Source organism: Talpa occidentalis, unplaced genomic scaffold, assembly GCF_014898055.3.
Source record: "Talpa occidentalis isolate TD23 unplaced genomic scaffold, MPIMG_talOcc4v2.1 talOcc4.2, whole genome shotgun sequence".
Classification (NCBI taxonomy): Eukaryota; Metazoa; Chordata; class Mammalia; order Eulipotyphla; family Talpidae; genus Talpa; species Talpa occidentalis.
In genome coordinates this window covers 56,145,878-56,163,643 of record NW_023602073.1, presented here as the reverse complement: position 1 = coordinate 56,163,643, position 17,766 = coordinate 56,145,878, and the positions used below count along the sequence as shown (strand labels likewise).

Below are 17,766 nucleotides of genomic sequence, written 5' to 3'. Positions count from 1 at the left end.
CAAGCTCCGGCCTCAGTTTATCCCCAGTCCTAGTGTGGCCAAAGCAGCCTGCCTACTCGGTCCAGGGCCAGGAGGTCTTCTGGCCCTCAGGAAGCCCCTCAGTCCTTCCTCCCCCACCCCACAGTCCTCCTCCTCGCCATGGGGTGCTCAGGGAGGGGCAGGGGGTGAGGAGCACCTGCTTGAAGGTGTGCATGGCCTCCTGGCGCTGGCTGAAGTGCTTGAAGAGTAGCTGCAGGGCCCCTGAGACCAGCGGCGCGTAGTCGTGCATGGTCAGGTGGATGAGCACGCGCAGGAACATGCGGCCGCCCTCGTCATCCACCTCCAGCATGCTGCTTGTCTTCCTGCAGGCCAGGGTACGGGCGTGGTGGGCACATCACCTACTGTCCCAGGCGGCAAGCATGCCCCTGCTACCCATTTAGCAGATGCAGCGCCCGCTGTCATATTTCTAAAATCACTACCCGGTCTATAAACTGCCACTGCCCTGAGGGCCCCAAGTGACCCCCACATGCCCTGAGAGACCAGTGTCACTGGGGCTGGCAAGGCTCTCCTTGATTAAGCAGCTGGCACGGGGACTTTTCCTATGGGATTTCCTATGGCCTCCTGCCCCCCACCCCACAAGGGAGTTCATGGATAGAGGCTGGGGCCACAAGCAGAGATGGAGGAATCACATCTATTTTTACCAGCCTCTAACCAAAATCGCCCTCGAGGGAAAAAAAATTAGAGGTAACTGTGACTTTGTCACCAATAAAAGACACAGGTGTTTTCACATCACCTTGGAGTTGTTGCAGAAATCACAAAATATCGTTTACATTCATCATTATCACAAAGTAATGGTACTAATTACACCTGCCGGAGCAGCCTGTGATTTAATGTGTTAATAAAGAGGCACATATATAACTGTCACTTCAAACTTGTTTTCTTCAATATTTTGATAACTGTATCTCGGTGCCATTTGTATGTATCTCGGTGCCAACTGCATCCTTTGTAATTTTACAGATTTCATTTTATGAATTTAAAAATTAAACATTCTGAGAAGGGTCCAAAGCATTCAGTGGATGCCACGGGCATGGCACAAAAACGGATTAACCTCCTCCCTGCTCTGAGGGATCCTCCCAGCTACCTGGCTCAAATCCTGATTCACACAGAGGCGCCAGTGCCCGAGCAGAGTCAGGGGGATGACCTGGGGTCCAGGGGCCCCTGTATCACTCGGGCTGGCAGGCAAGGAAGGGTCAAAGCACAAAGCCAGGAACACCCCTGCCCCAGAGTCTGGTAAGGGCCTTGAGGGGATGACAGAGGAGGGAGGGATCATCCCCTATCTGGGGAGCCTCTCCAACACTCCATCAACCATCCCAAGAGGATTCAGCAGCACCCACCCACTCCACACACAAACCCCCAACCTCAACCCTGGCCTCACCCAATTCCAAACATGGCCTCCGCCTGCTCCCCAATGCGATCCAGGTTCATATTGGCAGCTGTAGGGAGCAAGAGGTGGAGGTGGGTGGCAGGTCCATGCACAGGGAAGACAGGGAGCAAAAGGGTAAGGGTGCAGAGAGACACCCAAATTAACTCTTCCCCACACTGGTTGGGTGGTAGCCCCTCTGCCTGCCCCATATGGAGTCAGGAGACCCAGGGTCCTGGACTGGCTCGGTCTCTAGTTGATTATGACCTTGGGCAAGTCCCTGTCCATCTATGGGACTCAGTTTCCCCATTTAGAAACAGAGTCATCCCCACCCTTCCTTCTCACAATGGCAAATAAGTGAGACGAGGCAGAAGAAGGGCCTTTGCACACTAGGAAATGGACAGGGCTGGGGAGCTGGTGTCCCCCAAGCGCCACCCGCCACTGTGTGTCCCTGGGTGAGTTAAAAAAAACTTGACTAAGGGCCGGGTGAAGGCGAGGCGGAGGCTCACTGGTGGAGTCGAAGGCAGGGGCTGTGCCATCTGCCCCGCTGTCCTGCATGGGAAACACTTCCACAAACTCTTTCTTGAAGACAGACAGCAGGTAGGAGATGCGGTAATCCAGGCGGACATTGAGGATGAACTGGAGAAGCGGGGACAGGATGGGGCGAGGGTCAGTCTGAGATCAGGAGGCCAATCTTGCTCCAGGGGCAGTGGGGTGGGTTGTGGGGGACAGAGGCCAGAAGAGTTCTAGCACTCAGGGTCTCAGCACAAGTGTTCCCCTCTCCCCAGCGAGGTCCAGCTGCCCCCATGCAGGGCAGTGGCACCTCCACTCAGAATGAGCCAGAGAGCCTCCCTGGCCAGTTCCTCTTTCCCAGGCTGGGAAAAGGGAAAGGGAACAAAGCCCAACTTCTCATGAGTCCAAAGGCCGACCCTGTCAACCTGTCCTAGTGGAAAGAGGATGCCATGGACTTCTGCACACACCCTGACTGGTCTCTGTCCTCGCCACATGCCAGGACTCAGAACTGGATAACCCCTGGCCCCGGGAATGAATCAGAAGACCCTACGATCCCCTCTCCAAGTGTTGCTGGAGAGTCTCAGATGAGACCCAGGACTGGGGTGACTGGGAAATGGGTCTCTGTGACCATGGGAAAGTCCCGCCCTCCCCTTTTTACTATCCCTCTTCTGAACAATGAGGGACAAAACTAGACTTTAGTGCACATCAGAATCATGGGGGACGGGGGGGAGAGGGCTCATCACCCATCGGCTCTGGCCTGCTCCCACTGTTTCTGACCCCTAGATCTGGGATGGGGCCTGAGCATGTGCATTTCTAAGTCCCCAGGTGATGCTGAGGCTGCTGGTTGAAGACAACACTTTGAGAAGCCCGGGGCTACATAGTTGATGACCCTGAGGTTTCCAGGCACCAGATACTGTGACCTGAGGGGGGTTCCCCCAGCCTGTCCTCCATGTCCTGCCCTATTCCCAACACTCCCACTCTGGTCCAACCACCTGCAGGATTTCCAGGATCTTCAGCTTGGTCTCCATCACCACGATGTCTTCATTGTCCTCAAACTTGCTTCTGTCCAGGGGCTCAGGAGCACTGGCGCCGGTGGGCAGGCTGGGGGTGCCGAAGACAGACTGCTTGCGGCTCAGCACCATGGTGGACATCATGTGCCCCACGCCCTGGATGGACCGCCGCACATTCTTGCCTGCAGAGCGCGGAGCAGAAGCAGGTCACGGGAGTGCACGGCAGAGACCCCCGGCTCAACTCTCCAGCAGTAGCAGGGAGAAACCACGATTAGGAAGGGCAAGGCTAATCCAGGAAGGCTTCTTGGAGGAGCTAAGTTTTAAGGCAAATCTGGAAAAAATGGGTGGGTCAGCAGAAAGGTGAACTGTGTGGGAGATAAGCGCGAATTTTCATGTGGGAAATCATGAGAAATCGTGAGGGGACACTGTGTGGGGAGCACCAAATACCAGAGTTGATCTCCATGTACTTTCTGTTTCAGTAAGTTTAGGGTGCCTGAGGGTGTCCTGAGGACAGCTCGCCCCCTTCTTCCTCACAGTCCCCCATGGTAGGGCTGCGTCTCCCCTAAGAGAATGGTTCCAAGAAGGCAGGACTGTGACCCCCAATCTGACTGGGGGACCCGTGTCTCCCCTCCTCACTCATTATCTCCTCTCAAGACCAAGCAGTGTTGGAAGGCAACTTGCCCAGACCCAAGGGTCTCTACTGCAGCTGCAGGACCCAAGGGCCCTTCTGTCCAGCAGAGGCTACTCAGGGGGGCTGGCAGAGAGAACTCCCAGGCTAAGAGGAGACAGGAACTCAGGGTGGTGAATGGCCAGGACAGGCAAAGCCTCACCGCCTGAGTCATCGAAGGCCTGCATTATGGCTGGGGGGGCCTGGACACAGTCGATGATGCCTAGCAGCGTGCGGGTGAGCCGCAGCAGCTCGCTGAAGCTGTAGAAGCCAAAGTAGATGAGATTGTGTGCCAGGCTGACCACCTGCGGAGAGAGGGCGGGGCCCCAGGTGAGTGTGGGCGGGCCAGGGTAATGGGGCGGGACTTCATGGGGTGGGGGGGTTAGTGCCTTTAAAGGTGAGGTTCTTCAGGAAAAGTAGGTCTCTGGAAGGGTGGGGCTGGGTGAAAGCGGAACCAAGGGTCCCAGACAAGGGCAGCCTGACCCTAGTAGGCTACTGGGGAAGAAGGGCCTACAAGGGAAGCCACTATGGGGGGAATAGGACAGAAATACAGGAGGGGATAAGAAAGGAGGATCCTGCCAGAACCCTGTGGTGGGGCCCTGGGCTGATGGGACAACCCCAGCTTCAGCAGAGAAGCCTCCCTCTTGGAGAGTCCTAGGGGGTCTACATGGTCCCCCTGCAGGGCTTCAGGCACTGAAGAAAGTGAGGTCATGGGTCTCACAACCCACCCTGGAGGGTTGCCCAGTGGGAGTACACCCAAGCCCTGATAAACCCAGCCAACCTCGAAGGTGAGCTTGTTCTTCTCCTCGTTGGCAAAGGGCACAGCCTCGCTGACCACGTTGTTGAGGTAGTCCTCCACGAACTCCATGGTGCTGGCAAACTTGTTCTTCTTGTCATCTCGGGAGGCGTTGAGGTTAGAATCATAGCTGGGGTGAGGCAGTGAGGTGTAAGGGACCACGAGATTCCCCCCACCCAGCCTTATCAAGCCCACACGCCCCACCCGTCTCACTCCTTGATGGTGATGGCTGTGGGGATCTCAGTCCAGAGACGGGCAAACTTGACGGGCGTGACCAGCTCCTGGGGGTCTCGGTCCACGTGCACATGCAGCATCAAGTGGCAGAAGGAGGCACGCAGGTCAAAGGGCAGCATCTCATCCGCCATGCACAGGAAGATCAGGTCAATGCCCAGCTGCTGGGAGATCTCGTGGATGGCCAGGTACTGCCGGTCCAGACACATGCGGGCAAAGAGCTTCAGCTGGTACCTGAGGGGCAGGAAGACGATGAGGACATGGCAGGGGCACCAGCAAGAGTTGGGGTCTGAGCTTGCTGGGGTCTGGGCTTGTTGAGACTGGAGAAAGGGACTTAGGTTAAACAGGGCACCGGCTTCTATAAGAGAAAGGACGCAGTGCTGAGCTAAGAGAGGTGAAGGAAAAAATAGTCTGGGGTGACTATTTGCAAATCTCCCCTCCTTGTTAAATGCTTTCTGGCTCAGCCAGGACAGATCATCACGGAGAAAGGGGTGGCTGAAGGTTTGGGAGAGGAAGGGGCCTGGGCCACTGTGAGGGAAGGGCAGGGTTGGGAGAGAGGAGGGAGGGCGAGCAGGAGGTGGAAGATGCCAGAGCTATAGAAATGAGGACGAAGGAAGCTCTGTTCTGCACTAGGTGACGCCATGCCCTCTGCTTCCTCCGAGGAGCCCTGCATGACCCATTGTGGGCTCCAGAGCCAGACAGCCTGGGCCTGAACCATGCCTACACTTACAGCTACGTAACCTGGGGCAGTTCGTGTACCTCTCTGTCTCCCAACTTTAAGCTGAGGGTAAGACAGCCCCTCCCTCACAGACCTATGAGGTTTAAGAGTCATTGGGTAAATGCTTCCCAAAGTGCCTGGTGTATAATGAGCATCTTTTAAAACGTGTGTATTCGGAGACTGTCTGGGTTTCCTTTGGGCCTATCACTGCGCTAAGCTGGCCTCAAGGGCACCCCGTGCTATTGGGGTTACAAAGGCATCCTTCGCTGAGCCTCCCTAGTGAAGGCAGCATTGCCAGCAAGTGGAGGCAGGAGCCCCACCAGAAGCCATGAGACCTCATCTCTCAGCGGGGACAGGTCGAAGGCTGCTGAGAGGCCAAAGGGCACAGGAAGCTTTGGGGGAGGGAAGGAGCAGAGACGGGGGTCACCTGTAGTAGCTGAGCACATTCTCATCGTGGGCGTTGCCGGCCCTCGCCTCCTGGGCCAGCTGCCTCACACTCTTCTCATGGTGCTCATTATTCTTGTCGGTCCAAGTGAGCCACACTTCCTCCTCTGAGTACTCGATGCTCAGGTACTCGTGGGACTGGGCCATCTCCTTCACGGGCCGGAGCCTGCAGAGCAGCGCCACGCAGTCACAGGGAGCGGCGTGCGGGAAGCCATACGCAGAGCCTCCCTGAGCACACGGGGTCCACCCAGGCGCCAGGCGCCTTTGCACGTGGAACCACCTCCAGCTTGGACCCTGAAACCATGAGCTCCTCCAGGGCAGGGGCCACGGCTCAGTCTCCTCTATGCCCTCTCCCCACCCACACCCAGTGCTGGCCCGGAGCTGGGCACACAGCAGACACTGCACGCATGTCTGCAGAGCGCACGGGTTCTAGCCTGAACCTAGACGGGGCTCGAGCTCTAAGGTGGCTAAGGGAGACAGGCAGGGTGGAACTCTGGCGGCGGGGAGGGGGCTGCTGGGCCATGGGGAGACTGTGGAGGCTTACTCAGTCTGAATGAGAATGTCACTGTTCTTGGGGTCCAGCACACACTTGCAGATGAGCTCCTGGGTGACGGGGATAGCGATGTGGTTGGACACACACAGGTCAGAGAGGTAGTCCAGGAACCTGGGGTGGCCATAGCAGTGGGGCAGGGGGTTCAGAGACTGGCCCCAAATGGGGACAAAGCCCACCATCCTCCTTCCCCAGCTAGCAACACTGGGTCCCTGGATCAGTCTGCTGCTCCTGCTGTCCCATGCTTCCAAAGCCTAGCGATTGGTGGGATGGGCTCCCAGTCACCCAAGGAGGGACAACCCACAGATACCACCCTGGGGCAGGTGTGAGGCCAGATGGAGACTCAAGGGTCAGGGTGAAGGATGCACAAGGACAGAAACGACATTCAAACTACTTAACCGGTTGAACACAGGTGCAGATTTTGCCACTGGGGAAGGGTCTAGCACCTCCTGTTATACCAAACGTCTCAATTCTCTTGCTAGTCTGGGCCAAATTTGGGAGAGGCCCCAGAGTGGCCCCAGAGTGGAGGGCCTCAGAGAGGTGGCAACTTATTCACAGGGGCAGAAGAATCTCAATATTTTAACCATTGGCACCGGCTAACTTTCTACCCTGGACAGGGGTGGAGGGCGGGCAGGCAGGCCCACCTGGGCTCCCGATTCTTCCGCACCAGGCTCACGAAGGTCTCCACCTCAGTCTTGGTGATGTGCTTCTCCAGGAGCTTGCGGTTGTTGTGCAGCAGAGCAGTGATGGTGTCTTCGGCCAGAATGTCATAGCCAATCTGGGACTGCATCATCCCAAACTGCTTGGCGATGTGCTCCTGGGGGCAGACATGCTGGAGTCATGGGGAGCCGAGGGCAGCTCCAGACCCCAAGAACAGGATCTGACATCAGTGGGGGACCCTGATCCCAGAAAGGTGGACGTCTGGGAGGGGAAGCCAGCATCGAGAGGAAGAAGAGAGGGCTTATGTAACATTTATTCACCTCATGGTCTACCTCCCTGCCAGAGGAGGTACCTCCACGTGAAAGGGACCTTGTCTGTCCAGCAGGGCTAGCTACATAATTTATGTAGCCCTGTGCAAAACTCAATAGCAGGACCCTTGTTCCAAAAGAATGAATTTCAATACAGCAACAGCAGAGCGCTCACCCCAATAGCACAAGGCTCTCCTGAGGGGCCTTGAAGCTGGCCCTACCACCTCCTCCGTATCCCCAGGGCCCAGAACAGTGCCTGGCACACAGCAGGTGCCTCAGAAAGCACTGCTGAATGAGTGAAAGCAGGAGTGAGGACGTAAGCGAGCCAGGCAGCAGATGAGTGGGTGCCGGGGCGGGCAGGAGGGCCCCACCTGGTTCTTGCGGTAGTCCTCCTGGGAGTGGCGCAGCACGCGGTAGCACAAGCGAAACATGTGCTGGTAGGGGGCGTTCTTCTGGTCTGAGAGCTCCTCCAGCCGCACCAGGGGTCCCTCACCTCCTTTGTCCCGAAACGGGGCCTTCAGAATGCCAAAGATCTGGGGGAGAAGGGAGAGTAAGGAGGGATGTTCACACTTGTGACACCCCTAATCATCCCAAGAACCCTAAACCCCAAACCAAACCTGCCCCAAAGCCTCCCCAAGCTGATTCAAAGCTGCACTACCTCCCCAGTGTACCCACCATTGGCCCCAGGCCCAGCCCTCACCCCTACTCCTGACCAGAATCCAGAGCTGATGTCAGCTCACTCCTCCCCTCGTGAATTCTAATCCCAACTCAGATCCTGGGCCTAGCTCAGTGTCTGGGGATGAACAGAAGGTCATCTTCAGGGGTCTGAGGCCAAGAGAAAAGGCAGGTCAGGGAGGTATGGCCAGAGATCAAGAGACAAGAAACAGGCCTGTCTCATCAAAAAAAAAAAAAAAAAAAAAGTTTATGTAATTACAAAAATTGTAATTGTTGAAAAAAATGTTCTAGAACAGACAATAAAGGGACAGAAGTAAATGAAATGAGAAAACCTTTGCTGGGATCCTGGTTCAAAGGAAAACAAGCCTTATAAAGACATTTTGGGAAAAGTGGGGAAAGTTGATATTGGGTAGTAGCGCTAATTTTCTTAGGTACGATGATGGCACCGTGCTTATATAGGATGGTGTCCATGTTCCTTGGAGGTACAGCTGTAAACTTTAGGGGTGAGGAGCACCTTCTGAAATGTATGCATGGAAGGATGTATATACAGACTCAGAGTCCCATAAAGCCAACTGGCAAATGGCAGCAAGAGACCCAACAGCTTAAATTCAGATCCTCCTCCATGTCGATGCTTCCTAGCTGGGTGCACGTGCTCATTTCTCCAACGCTGCATGCCTCAGTTTCCCCAAAATGAAGATAACAGCAGCAGCTCCCACATCATGAGAATCAACTGTGCCAATACATGTAGGGCGCTTAGGGCAGTGCCTGGCACACAGGATAGGTTTGGAAAGTACTGATTTTTTCCAAAGAAGTGATGAGAAACAGCAGGGGGACTGGAGATGAGAACAGGACCACTCACATTGAAAGGCCGCGCTGCTCCTGGTCCCAGGCCCTGCCCCGCCGCCTTCACTGCAGCCCTCCCCATTCCCGAGCGTGTGCACAGGTACCTGCTTGAGGATATTCTGTTCCCTCATCAGCTTCTGCCGCTCCCGGTTGGGCTTGGTGACCATGATGTCCAGCACATTCTGCCCATTGTTGGGAACATCACTCACGAAGAACACCAGGTCCTCCAGCAGCTGGATGACAAACCTTCCAGACAGGACCCCAGGGATGACGCATGTGAGTTATCGACTCCGGGCAACTTCCGCACAAGCCCCCAGTGGGACACACAGCCCTTCCCAAACATGCAGTGATTCAGGTGTGCTGCCAGAGTGCAAAGGCCACCCCGCCTTCACCCCAACTACAGTCAAAACACACCCCTCACCCCACCACCCTGAGTTCTGAAGCGCCCCCAACTCAGGACATTCCAATCTGGAAAGGAGAGGACACAAGGCAGGTGTAAAGGGATCTGCATGCCGTCCTGAATGCCGCTTACTAGCTGAGTCCCCCTGGACAAGTGTCTTAACTCTCTGAGCCCCGTCCCACTGTCAGTAAAACAGCAGTGTTAATGGCGACGTCAGAGCTAACACTGAGACAACGTGAGCAGGGCCTGGGCATCCAGGGGCCCGCAGGACAGTCCCCGGCTCTGATCACACCACCCGGTCCAGCCTGCCCGGTTTCTGCTTTGCAACTACTTCCCAGAACGGCAAGGCTCCTCAGGAGACCCCGTAAGCTCCCCGCCTTGCCCACCTGCGGTCATTCTGGCTGATGAAGCCCTCATTGAGCTTCTCCACGGCGCTGGCCAGCATGGAGCTGGCGTCATTGGCAAAGTCCAGGTCTCGGATCTCAGACACAGGCACCGATACAATGGCAAAGGCCTCCTTGTCCTCCTTGGTGGGGCAGGTGCCCAGCTACAGGGGCAGAGGTCAGCAGGGCACCTGGGGATGAGCTCGGGACCCCGCCCCAGCACCCAGCCCCGGGGTCACCCGCACCATGAGGCGGATGGGCCGCTCCTCATCCACGTCGATGGGCACGTTGGTGCTCTGGATCCACGTGTTGGTGCAGAGGTGGCGAAGTCGCACATAGGAGTTCCTGCAGGAGGGGCGGGGGCAGGGCGCCGGGAGTGAGTGTGTCCAGTGGTCCAGCCACTCCACTCCCAAGGGCACCACATCTCCACCTGACTCCACACCCAGCAGTGGGGGGAGGGGACCCTAGCTCCTCCCAGGTGAGAAATCCTGCTAACCAGCACCCTTGCCCGGCCCACCTGCCTCATCACACTCCTCAAATCCCAAGCACTCTTAAGCCAGGGCTTGTTTATAAACTTGGGACCAAAATTCATTTGGACAAATGAGGCTATTTAGACCATTTATCCCATTTAGTGTCTAGAAGCATGCATTTCACAGCAGAAATACTTATGTCTTTGATTTGAAATATAATTAACTTTCTGAAATGAAAAACACTCAATCTAAAACGCATCCAGCCCCAAGAGTTTCAGGTAAGGGATCGTGTGCTTGTAGTGACTCAGCTAATTCTCCCGAAGACTTGAGGAAATCAGCAAAGTAATTGAGGAAGCTGCCTGAGGTTGTAAAGCTGGTAAAGTGAAAGTGGGGTTGACACCCAGGAAGTTTCTGGATGTCATGTCCTAGAATCTGAGGTCAGGGGCCACCCAACGCAGTGTACCTTGGACAAACCACCCTATGCCTATCCAGAAGGGGCAGGCAGCTAATGAAGGACTCAGAGAAATGGCACAGGGCAGCACCCGGTGTGCCAAACCCAGGCCAGTTGCACAGCAAACACTTTTGGGGTCAGCTGCTTCAGAGCAGGATCCCGAGAGGGGTGGGTCTGCAGGTCCTGAGGCCAAAGGACCTCAGGAGGACAGAGGAGTGGGGTCACAGGGAGTCCAGAGGCAGAATGACCCAGCCTGGGCACACCCAGTCAGCCCCCAGACACATGACGCACACCCACCGGGGCACAAAGGAGTCGGTTTTCTGCAACGTGGTAGGGTCCAGCTCAAAGAGGGAGGCGATGTCATTGCCGTGGGGAACAGCCACCAAGCGGTACTTGATCTTCTCCCCAGCATTCCGGCGACACGTGCGGCCCTGGGCACCCTGGGGTGAAGATCCCAATTCCTCCACTCAGGCCTTCTGAAACCACCTGAAATCCCCCCTGAGAGGTCTTCTCCCTCCATCCCACTTCCTAGGAATTCCTGCTCTCCCACTCCCACCCACCCCAGAGAGCAATGCTTGGTCCCCCTTCCTTAAGCCCTAGGGTCCAGCTTTGGTCCTCACCGCTCCTGCTGCCTTGGGATCAGAAGCATCGCCCTTATAGCTGGGATTCTCCTGGAACAGAGATGCAAGATGGGGGGATTTATTGGATTCCAAGCTATACTCACATAACCCCCACTCCAAGGCAGGTCTACACATAGCCTTGATTCAGGGCATACAGCCTCCACTCTCCCAGGGGTGCCTACCCAGGCCCCAAAACCCGCATCACTCCTGAAGGAGCCACTAATGAGAGGCCCCAAGTCTTGCTCTTCATGATCCCTCTCTGTAGACCGACAGATGAACAAACACCACTCTGACACACACAAATGCCCCAACAAGCCTGTACATTATGGACAGACATGGGTGTCAAATTTAAGTTCTGCAAGGGCTGGGAATTTTGTTCACTGATATATCCCTTGTGCCTAAAAGAGCTCCCAACACATAGTAGTGGTGTTATTTATAACACAGTAACATTTACTAGGCTTATTTACAGTCACGCACCTACTGATAATATTTGTTGAGTGACTGCATGAGCCCATAAGCCAGGGTCCACAGGCATGTGTGTGTGTGTGCAGAAGTGCAGTAGGTCCCCATGCTCTGTCATGCCCACACAGCCTGACTCCCAGGATGCCCTCTGCCTCCCCACTCACCTCAGCAGCCAGGTAGTTGCCTGTGGCCAGGTGCTTGAAGCGGTATAGGCCATTCCAGTGGCCAGCTCCTCCACGGCAGGGGTCATGGTGGACAACCTGGTGGGGTTTGGGGTGGGGCAGGGTGCAGGGGTGAGGAAGGAAGGAGACTGGCCAGGGAGGGGTGGCACAAACCCTGCTGGGGAGCAGAGGGATGGGGAAGGTATGGAGCACCTGGTGTCCTGGACCCTCCTTGGCTCTGAAGGGGCTTAGAGGAGACACAGGGGTCAACCTTCCACCCCCTCCAGAGGGATACGGGAAGAGGGAGGGGTGGCCCAGCCTGGAGTAAAGGGCTGGGTCCTGGATGCGGGAAGTAGGCTCTGACCTCCACCTCCCAGAGGGCGTTGGAGCTGGTGGCCGAGGTGGCGGACTGGCGCAGCGTGGTGCGCAGAAACACCTGCAGCTTGGCTTTGTACTCGTCGCACGTCAGGAACTTCTCCTGCTCCGCGTGGAACAGTCGCACCACGTCCCCCTGCAGGCAGTGGGGCACAGGCTCAGGATAGACAGAGACCCACCGCTCCACTTCAGTGCAGTGCAGCCCATTTCTTTTGTTCCCCCCCAAGATGGGGGCAGGTGGAGTGCGTGGACCACGGCCTCTCCATCTCTGTGGCCTTAGATTCAGAGGCCAAGTTTGGATCCTGGCTCTGCCCTTACAGGTTGCGTGTCTTGGGATAAGTCCCTTAACATAGTCCTTCTGTAACATGGGGAAGCTCTGATCTCCTTGCACATGTCAGAGGATTAGCATTTGAGTCAGGAAGTAACTCTGCACGCTTACTGCATGCCAGCCACTGAGCCAGCCCTCCAAGAGCTTCCCCACTTACCTTCAAACCAGCCCTCCGGGCACAGGCATCAATATCCCCATTTTACAGGTGGACCAACTCGGGCACAGACAAGGTATGTGTCCTGCCAAGGTCACGTGGTCCGTGTCAAATGGGACATGAGTCCATGTCTGCCACGCCTACACCACACCTAACCTCATTCTCCATCATGCCTGCCCTGGTGGGGTCTGTCCCCAGTGGGCTCTCATGCACGGCTGCTGCTCCTGGGCCCATCACCCGCAGCACCAGCTGTCCTCTCTACACTGCGCTGAACACCAAGGACTCAGCCAACATCAGCAGAACCAACGCGTGTGCGTGAATATATGCAGATTGAGTTCGTTACTATGACAGAGCCTAGGGACTTCTGCACCAGGCAGTGCCTGGCTGGAGCAAAATCAGGGTGGGCTTTGCACACTCAAGTCTTACTTCCAAGTTGCCTGGAATCTAACATCGGAACCATGACAGATCCACCAAAAACACTCCCAACTGCAACACAGGCTGGGAGCAGCGAGAAGGGGCGCGGGGAGGGGCAGGCCAGACTGGGAGCAGAGCTGGGTGCATGGTCGGAGGGGGAAGGCAGGACGAGGAGCTGGTGGGAGGAGGGCTGCACCAGTAGGCAGGTGGCCGGGTGGGGGGCTCCAGTTCTTACCCCTTTCAACACCTCCTCCAGGTGGTCTCGGAACTGCATGAACAGGTTGATCTTCCAGCTAGTGTTGCAGTTCACGGAGTTGACCTGAGGAAGGGCAGAGACACATGATGCCAGGTAGACCCCCAACAATGGGGGGCACACAATGCTGGGGCCCGGGGAGGGGAGAACCAGGCCCCTAGAGCACAACAAGGGGGTGTCTCCTCCCAGTCAGTGTCCCTAGACCTGCCCAGGGGCCACCAGCTTATGGGATGGACAATGGGTGCAGATGGGAGAGGTGGGGGAGCAGCGAAGCCCTATTCATCCAGATGAAACTGGTGGGGAGAAAATGGTGTCCTCAGGGGCGTGTGGACACCTCTCCACTGCAAGCCCTTACCTCCTTGCAGCCCACGTTGTCACTGAGCTCGTAATTGCTGGCATGCAGAGGCTGCCCGGCGTTGACGGGGTTCAGGATCACCTTGTCCCCCACAACCACCTGTGGAGACAGGTGCAACGGGGTGAGGGTGGGAAAGGCCAGGTCTCTAGGTCTCCTCTGATCTCAGGTGTCCTGTCTAAGAAATGGGCTTGACCTTACCCAGGCCATCCCCTCACCCACATCCACCTCTTCAGCAGTCCCTCAGAACTATGGCCTGCACCCTCCATCAGCCCCCATCCCCACCTGTCCGGCCCTGCCAGCCCTGCCCTCACATTGTCCCCATTGCTCCGCAGCTTCCAGAAGGGCTGGATGAAGAGCCAGGAGCCCTCGTTGCCCGTGGCATCCAGGGTCACCCGCATGGCGTTCTTCTCCAGCAGGGCCGGCAGCCGCTTGTTCACTGTCAGGTACTTGTTGCTTTTCATGTGCAGGAGCTGGGGGACAGGCAGGGCGCGGGTGAGGTCTCCGGGCCCCAGGAGGCCTGCCCATTGAGGCGGGGGAGACCGCGGGGGCTGCTTGGTCACAGCTTGATGCACATACAGTGTCAGACAGACACAAACACCAACTGAGACTCATGCAGCCACACACATGATCACACAAACATACACACCAGCGGGGTGCCCAGGTGACCCCAAAACAGAACCAGCACTGTTCTAAATACACGCTGTACCTCACAGCACTTACAACAACCAATTGGGAAGCACCATCACTGCCTGACTTGGCAGATGGGAAACGGAGGCGTCAGGAATTTAAGTAACTTACCCAAAGTCACAGAGCCAAGGTTTGAACCCCAAAACAGCTGGTGACCACTGTGCCAAAAACACACCAGTGGACACAGCTGCTCAGGCCACCTGGCCGAGGACACACACAGGTGTGCAATCACAGAGACGTCCTAGAGTAACCCACTGAGGACACAAACCGCCCCCCCAGGGCACGCCAGCTGGACGCCGCACCCCAACCCAGTCCTTCCGGGACCCGCAGCAGGTCTCACCTGGATCACACTGCCATACTTCACCACGTCCCCGTGCACCTTCTTGTTCTCCGTGTCGTTCTGCTTCTGCTCCATCTGGGCCGCATGCTGCACACACATGCACACGCACAGAGGTGAGAGGCCTGGCCCTGGAGGGACACACCTCACCTGCACACACACCTGCGCGCGTGCGCGCACACACACACAGACACACAGCTCCTGGCACTGCACCCACAGTGACCTCATGGGCCAGCTGGCCCGTTCCTTCCTACTCTGGAGGAGGGACCGAGGCTCAGAGTGTAGAGGCAGCCGGGGAACCAAATTCCTCCTCCCTGCCCCCCACACCTCCCCCTGGAGGGGGCATACCAGCAAGCCCTTGAGCACCCATGCCCTCCACACCCTCAGCAGACAACCTAAGCTGTGCCTCCCGACCCCCGCCTCACGGGCTCCTGATGGCCCCTCTGGTGCCAGGCCCAAGCATGCTTGGTGCAATTTCCTCCTCCTCTTCCACCCACTCCTTGTGACCCCCTCCCAAAACTGTGGGCCCCTAGTCCACTGCCTCCAGGGGGCTTTCTCTGACTGGCCACATGCAACCCTGATGTCACTCAAGTAGCCTCAAGGATCTGGTCTGCACCTCACCAAGAGCACCTTTTTAAGCACTTCTGTTTCATTAGACAGGAAGCTGCCTGAGGAGAGGCTCTGTCTCCTGCATCAGATTGGCACCCTCTGAGCAATGGTCCCTTTGCTCCTTTCTTCTCCTCAGTCCCCTGCCCCAGATCTCATGACCAAGGCCAGGCTGAGGATGGCTGCTGGCAAGTCTTGCCGTTTACCATGTGACTTTCCACAAACATACAGCGTGCTGCAGTGACCAAGTGCGGTCTGAGTACATCTGCCTGTGTGACTGCGCAGACCAGGCCAGATCCCAGCTCAGCCTCTGCCTGTGTCGGCAGCAGGAAGGGGGCCTGTGACAGTCCCCAGTCCAGGAAGAGAGCAGGGATGATGAGCTCAGCAGCCCAGCCCCGCCTCCTCTTTTCAGCCCTGGCCACAGCTATGGGGGAGCCCACGCTTCTCACCTCACACCCACTCCTCAGGGCCAGGAAAAAGGAAAGCAAAGTCTGCGTGATGGGGGAGGTCGCAGAAGCAGGCTGCAAAATTGCTGACCACAGCCAGAGCCTCCCACTCTTCTCCAGGAGGGCTGGGCTCGGGGCCCTGAGCTCTGTCCAGAGAGGACTGCCAAGATGTGAGCTGAGCCACAGCCACAGAGAGCCCACGAGTCACCGCCAGGCCCCCGTACTGTACTGTCCATGTATCCAAGGAACCCAAGGTGGGTCAGAGACCTGGGGGCCATTTAGACCCTATTATAAACCCACAGGATGACCACAGACAGCCCCGTCCCATCTAAGGACCCTGAGCTCCAACTCTATAAAACTAGGAGAAAGGTTAAGGCTAGTTCTCAAACTAGATTCCCTGGAGTCACTGGTAACTCCATGTACAGCTGTCCAGGTTGTTCACTGCACCATGGTGTCCAGCTGAAGGGCTGGTGGGAGCTGAAATCCAGTCCACATTCCACTCACTGAGCTATCTGCCCTGGCATCGCTTGTGCCAGCCTGGGTGCTTGGGAGGGTGCTCTACTCCCCCAACACACACACACACACACACACACACACACACCTGCAGCTTCTGCAGCAGAACCACATCGGCGATCTTCTCCTTGTCCTGTTTGGTCTGCTTGGCCTTCCAGTACTGCTTCTGAGCTGAGTAACGGTTCATGGGGCACACCTTGAAGAGGCAGTCTATGGTAGAGCAGGCAAAAAGGAGGGGGATCAGTTCATCTGGAGCTCAGGAGAGCCTGGAGAAAACCCCAGCCTGCAGCCCTGCCCCCAAGCCCCCCGCCTTTCTCTCTCCTCCTCCCCTCCCTTCCTCTTCCTAGTCAGGCTAGATGGGAAGTGGTTGGAAAAGCCTAGCAGCATCCTGGATTATGCTCAGCAAAACGGAGAGTCCAGAAGCAGGTCTGAGAGCAGGCTCTCTCCTAGGAGGTAGACACACGCCCTCTTCCCTCTTCCCCACAGGAGCTTTATCAAAGGCTGGCGACCCCCACCCTCTGTCTGTGCCCAGTTTTTGTGGATATCCCTGGCTGGCAATTCACACCCACATCCTTCTCTGGCCACCTGCCATCACAGTGCCTGGGAAGCTACAACCCTTACTCCCCCCTGAGTGGCCACCATCCAGGGGCTGACGCATGCCTGTCCCAGCCCGGCCTCTGGAGGACACTGCAGGCTGGTCACTCCCCAGCCCCTGGGGCATCAGGCTGAAGCTTCTCTTCCCTGAAACTGCCTCCTTGCTCAGCTCTTCACCTGCCCTGGTTGAGCGAGTCTCCCCCACTCTGCCCTAAGACTTCTCTTCAATAATTCTCCCCATTACATGTTCTGCTTCCAAGAAACTCGACCTAAGACAAGGCCAATCAAAATTCCAAAAATAGGCTGATGATTACAATTTTCATTTTGGAAAATAAACAAGACACCAACGATTTCTGTAAAGCCAAAGGAGTGTCAGATTTTACTTCTTATCAAAAGGAGGCACGAGCTGGAAGATCCCATTCATGGTGAAATGCCACCACGGCTACTGGGTCTGTTTAACAACAGCCGGGGCTGTGCTGTGAGGAGTGAGTTCCCTGTTTACAGAGGGAATCAATGGGTGGACTTGCAGCCACTGGGACCCTGTGCTGCAGCAGTGCCACGCCAGGTCTGCACCGCGCTCCAGCAGCATGGGACACAGGAGAGCAATGGTTATATGGGGGACCTAGGGGAGCAGAGCACTGAGAAGGGGTCTCCCCTCTTTCAGGCCCTTCCTCTTCCCTCTAAAAGGAGAGCTATCTTCCTGCTCCAGCCAAAGCTAGCCACCCAGCCCTGGAGAACCAGGCGCAAACCTGGATTTTCCTTCTGGCCTCTGAGGAGACAGAGGCCCCTCCCATCAAGAGGAGAAGCTGAGTGAGTCAGAATTCAGGGAAGACAGAAGTTCCTTGAAGGGAGGGGAAATGGCAATTCCAAAAGTACATGGAGCCACCCCGGGCAGCCCACCTAGCCCACCCTGGCTCCCCAGCGTGAGGGGGCGTCCCTTCTG

General features: G+C 56.6%; 1 protein-coding gene across 2 annotated transcripts in view; it reads right to left on the bottom strand.

Moving 5' to 3' along the window:
* ITPR3 (inositol 1,4,5-trisphosphate receptor type 3) overlaps positions 1-17,766 on the bottom strand; it is a 66,259-nt gene that overhangs the window by 21,656 nt on the left and 26,837 nt on the right. For both annotated transcript variants that reach the window (XM_037519532.2, XM_037519533.1), the window contains exons 3-25: positions 16,318-16,439; positions 14,668-14,754; positions 13,952-14,110; positions 13,641-13,739; positions 13,268-13,351; positions 12,126-12,272; positions 11,765-11,860; positions 11,139-11,189; positions 10,816-10,958; positions 9,843-9,942; positions 9,601-9,761; positions 8,919-9,060; positions 7,668-7,829; positions 6,973-7,145; positions 6,323-6,442; positions 5,762-5,944; positions 4,599-4,850; positions 4,371-4,515; positions 3,753-3,894; positions 2,905-3,104; positions 1,909-2,038; positions 1,415-1,472; positions 176-341 (exon numbers count right to left, since the gene is read on the bottom strand). In XM_037519532.2, coding sequence (XP_037375429.1) covers positions 176-341; positions 1,415-1,472; positions 1,909-2,038; positions 2,905-3,104; positions 3,753-3,894; positions 4,371-4,515; positions 4,599-4,850; positions 5,762-5,944; positions 6,323-6,442; positions 6,973-7,145; positions 7,668-7,829; positions 8,919-9,060; positions 9,601-9,761; positions 9,843-9,942; positions 10,816-10,958; positions 11,139-11,189; positions 11,765-11,860; positions 12,126-12,272; positions 13,268-13,351; positions 13,641-13,739; positions 13,952-14,110; positions 14,668-14,754; positions 16,318-16,439 — 3,122 coding nt within the window. The remainder of the gene's footprint in view (positions 1-175; positions 342-1,414; positions 1,473-1,908; positions 2,039-2,904; positions 3,105-3,752; positions 3,895-4,370; positions 4,516-4,598; positions 4,851-5,761; positions 5,945-6,322; positions 6,443-6,972; positions 7,146-7,667; positions 7,830-8,918; positions 9,061-9,600; positions 9,762-9,842; positions 9,943-10,815; positions 10,959-11,138; positions 11,190-11,764; positions 11,861-12,125; positions 12,273-13,267; positions 13,352-13,640; positions 13,740-13,951; positions 14,111-14,667; positions 14,755-16,317; positions 16,440-17,766) is intronic.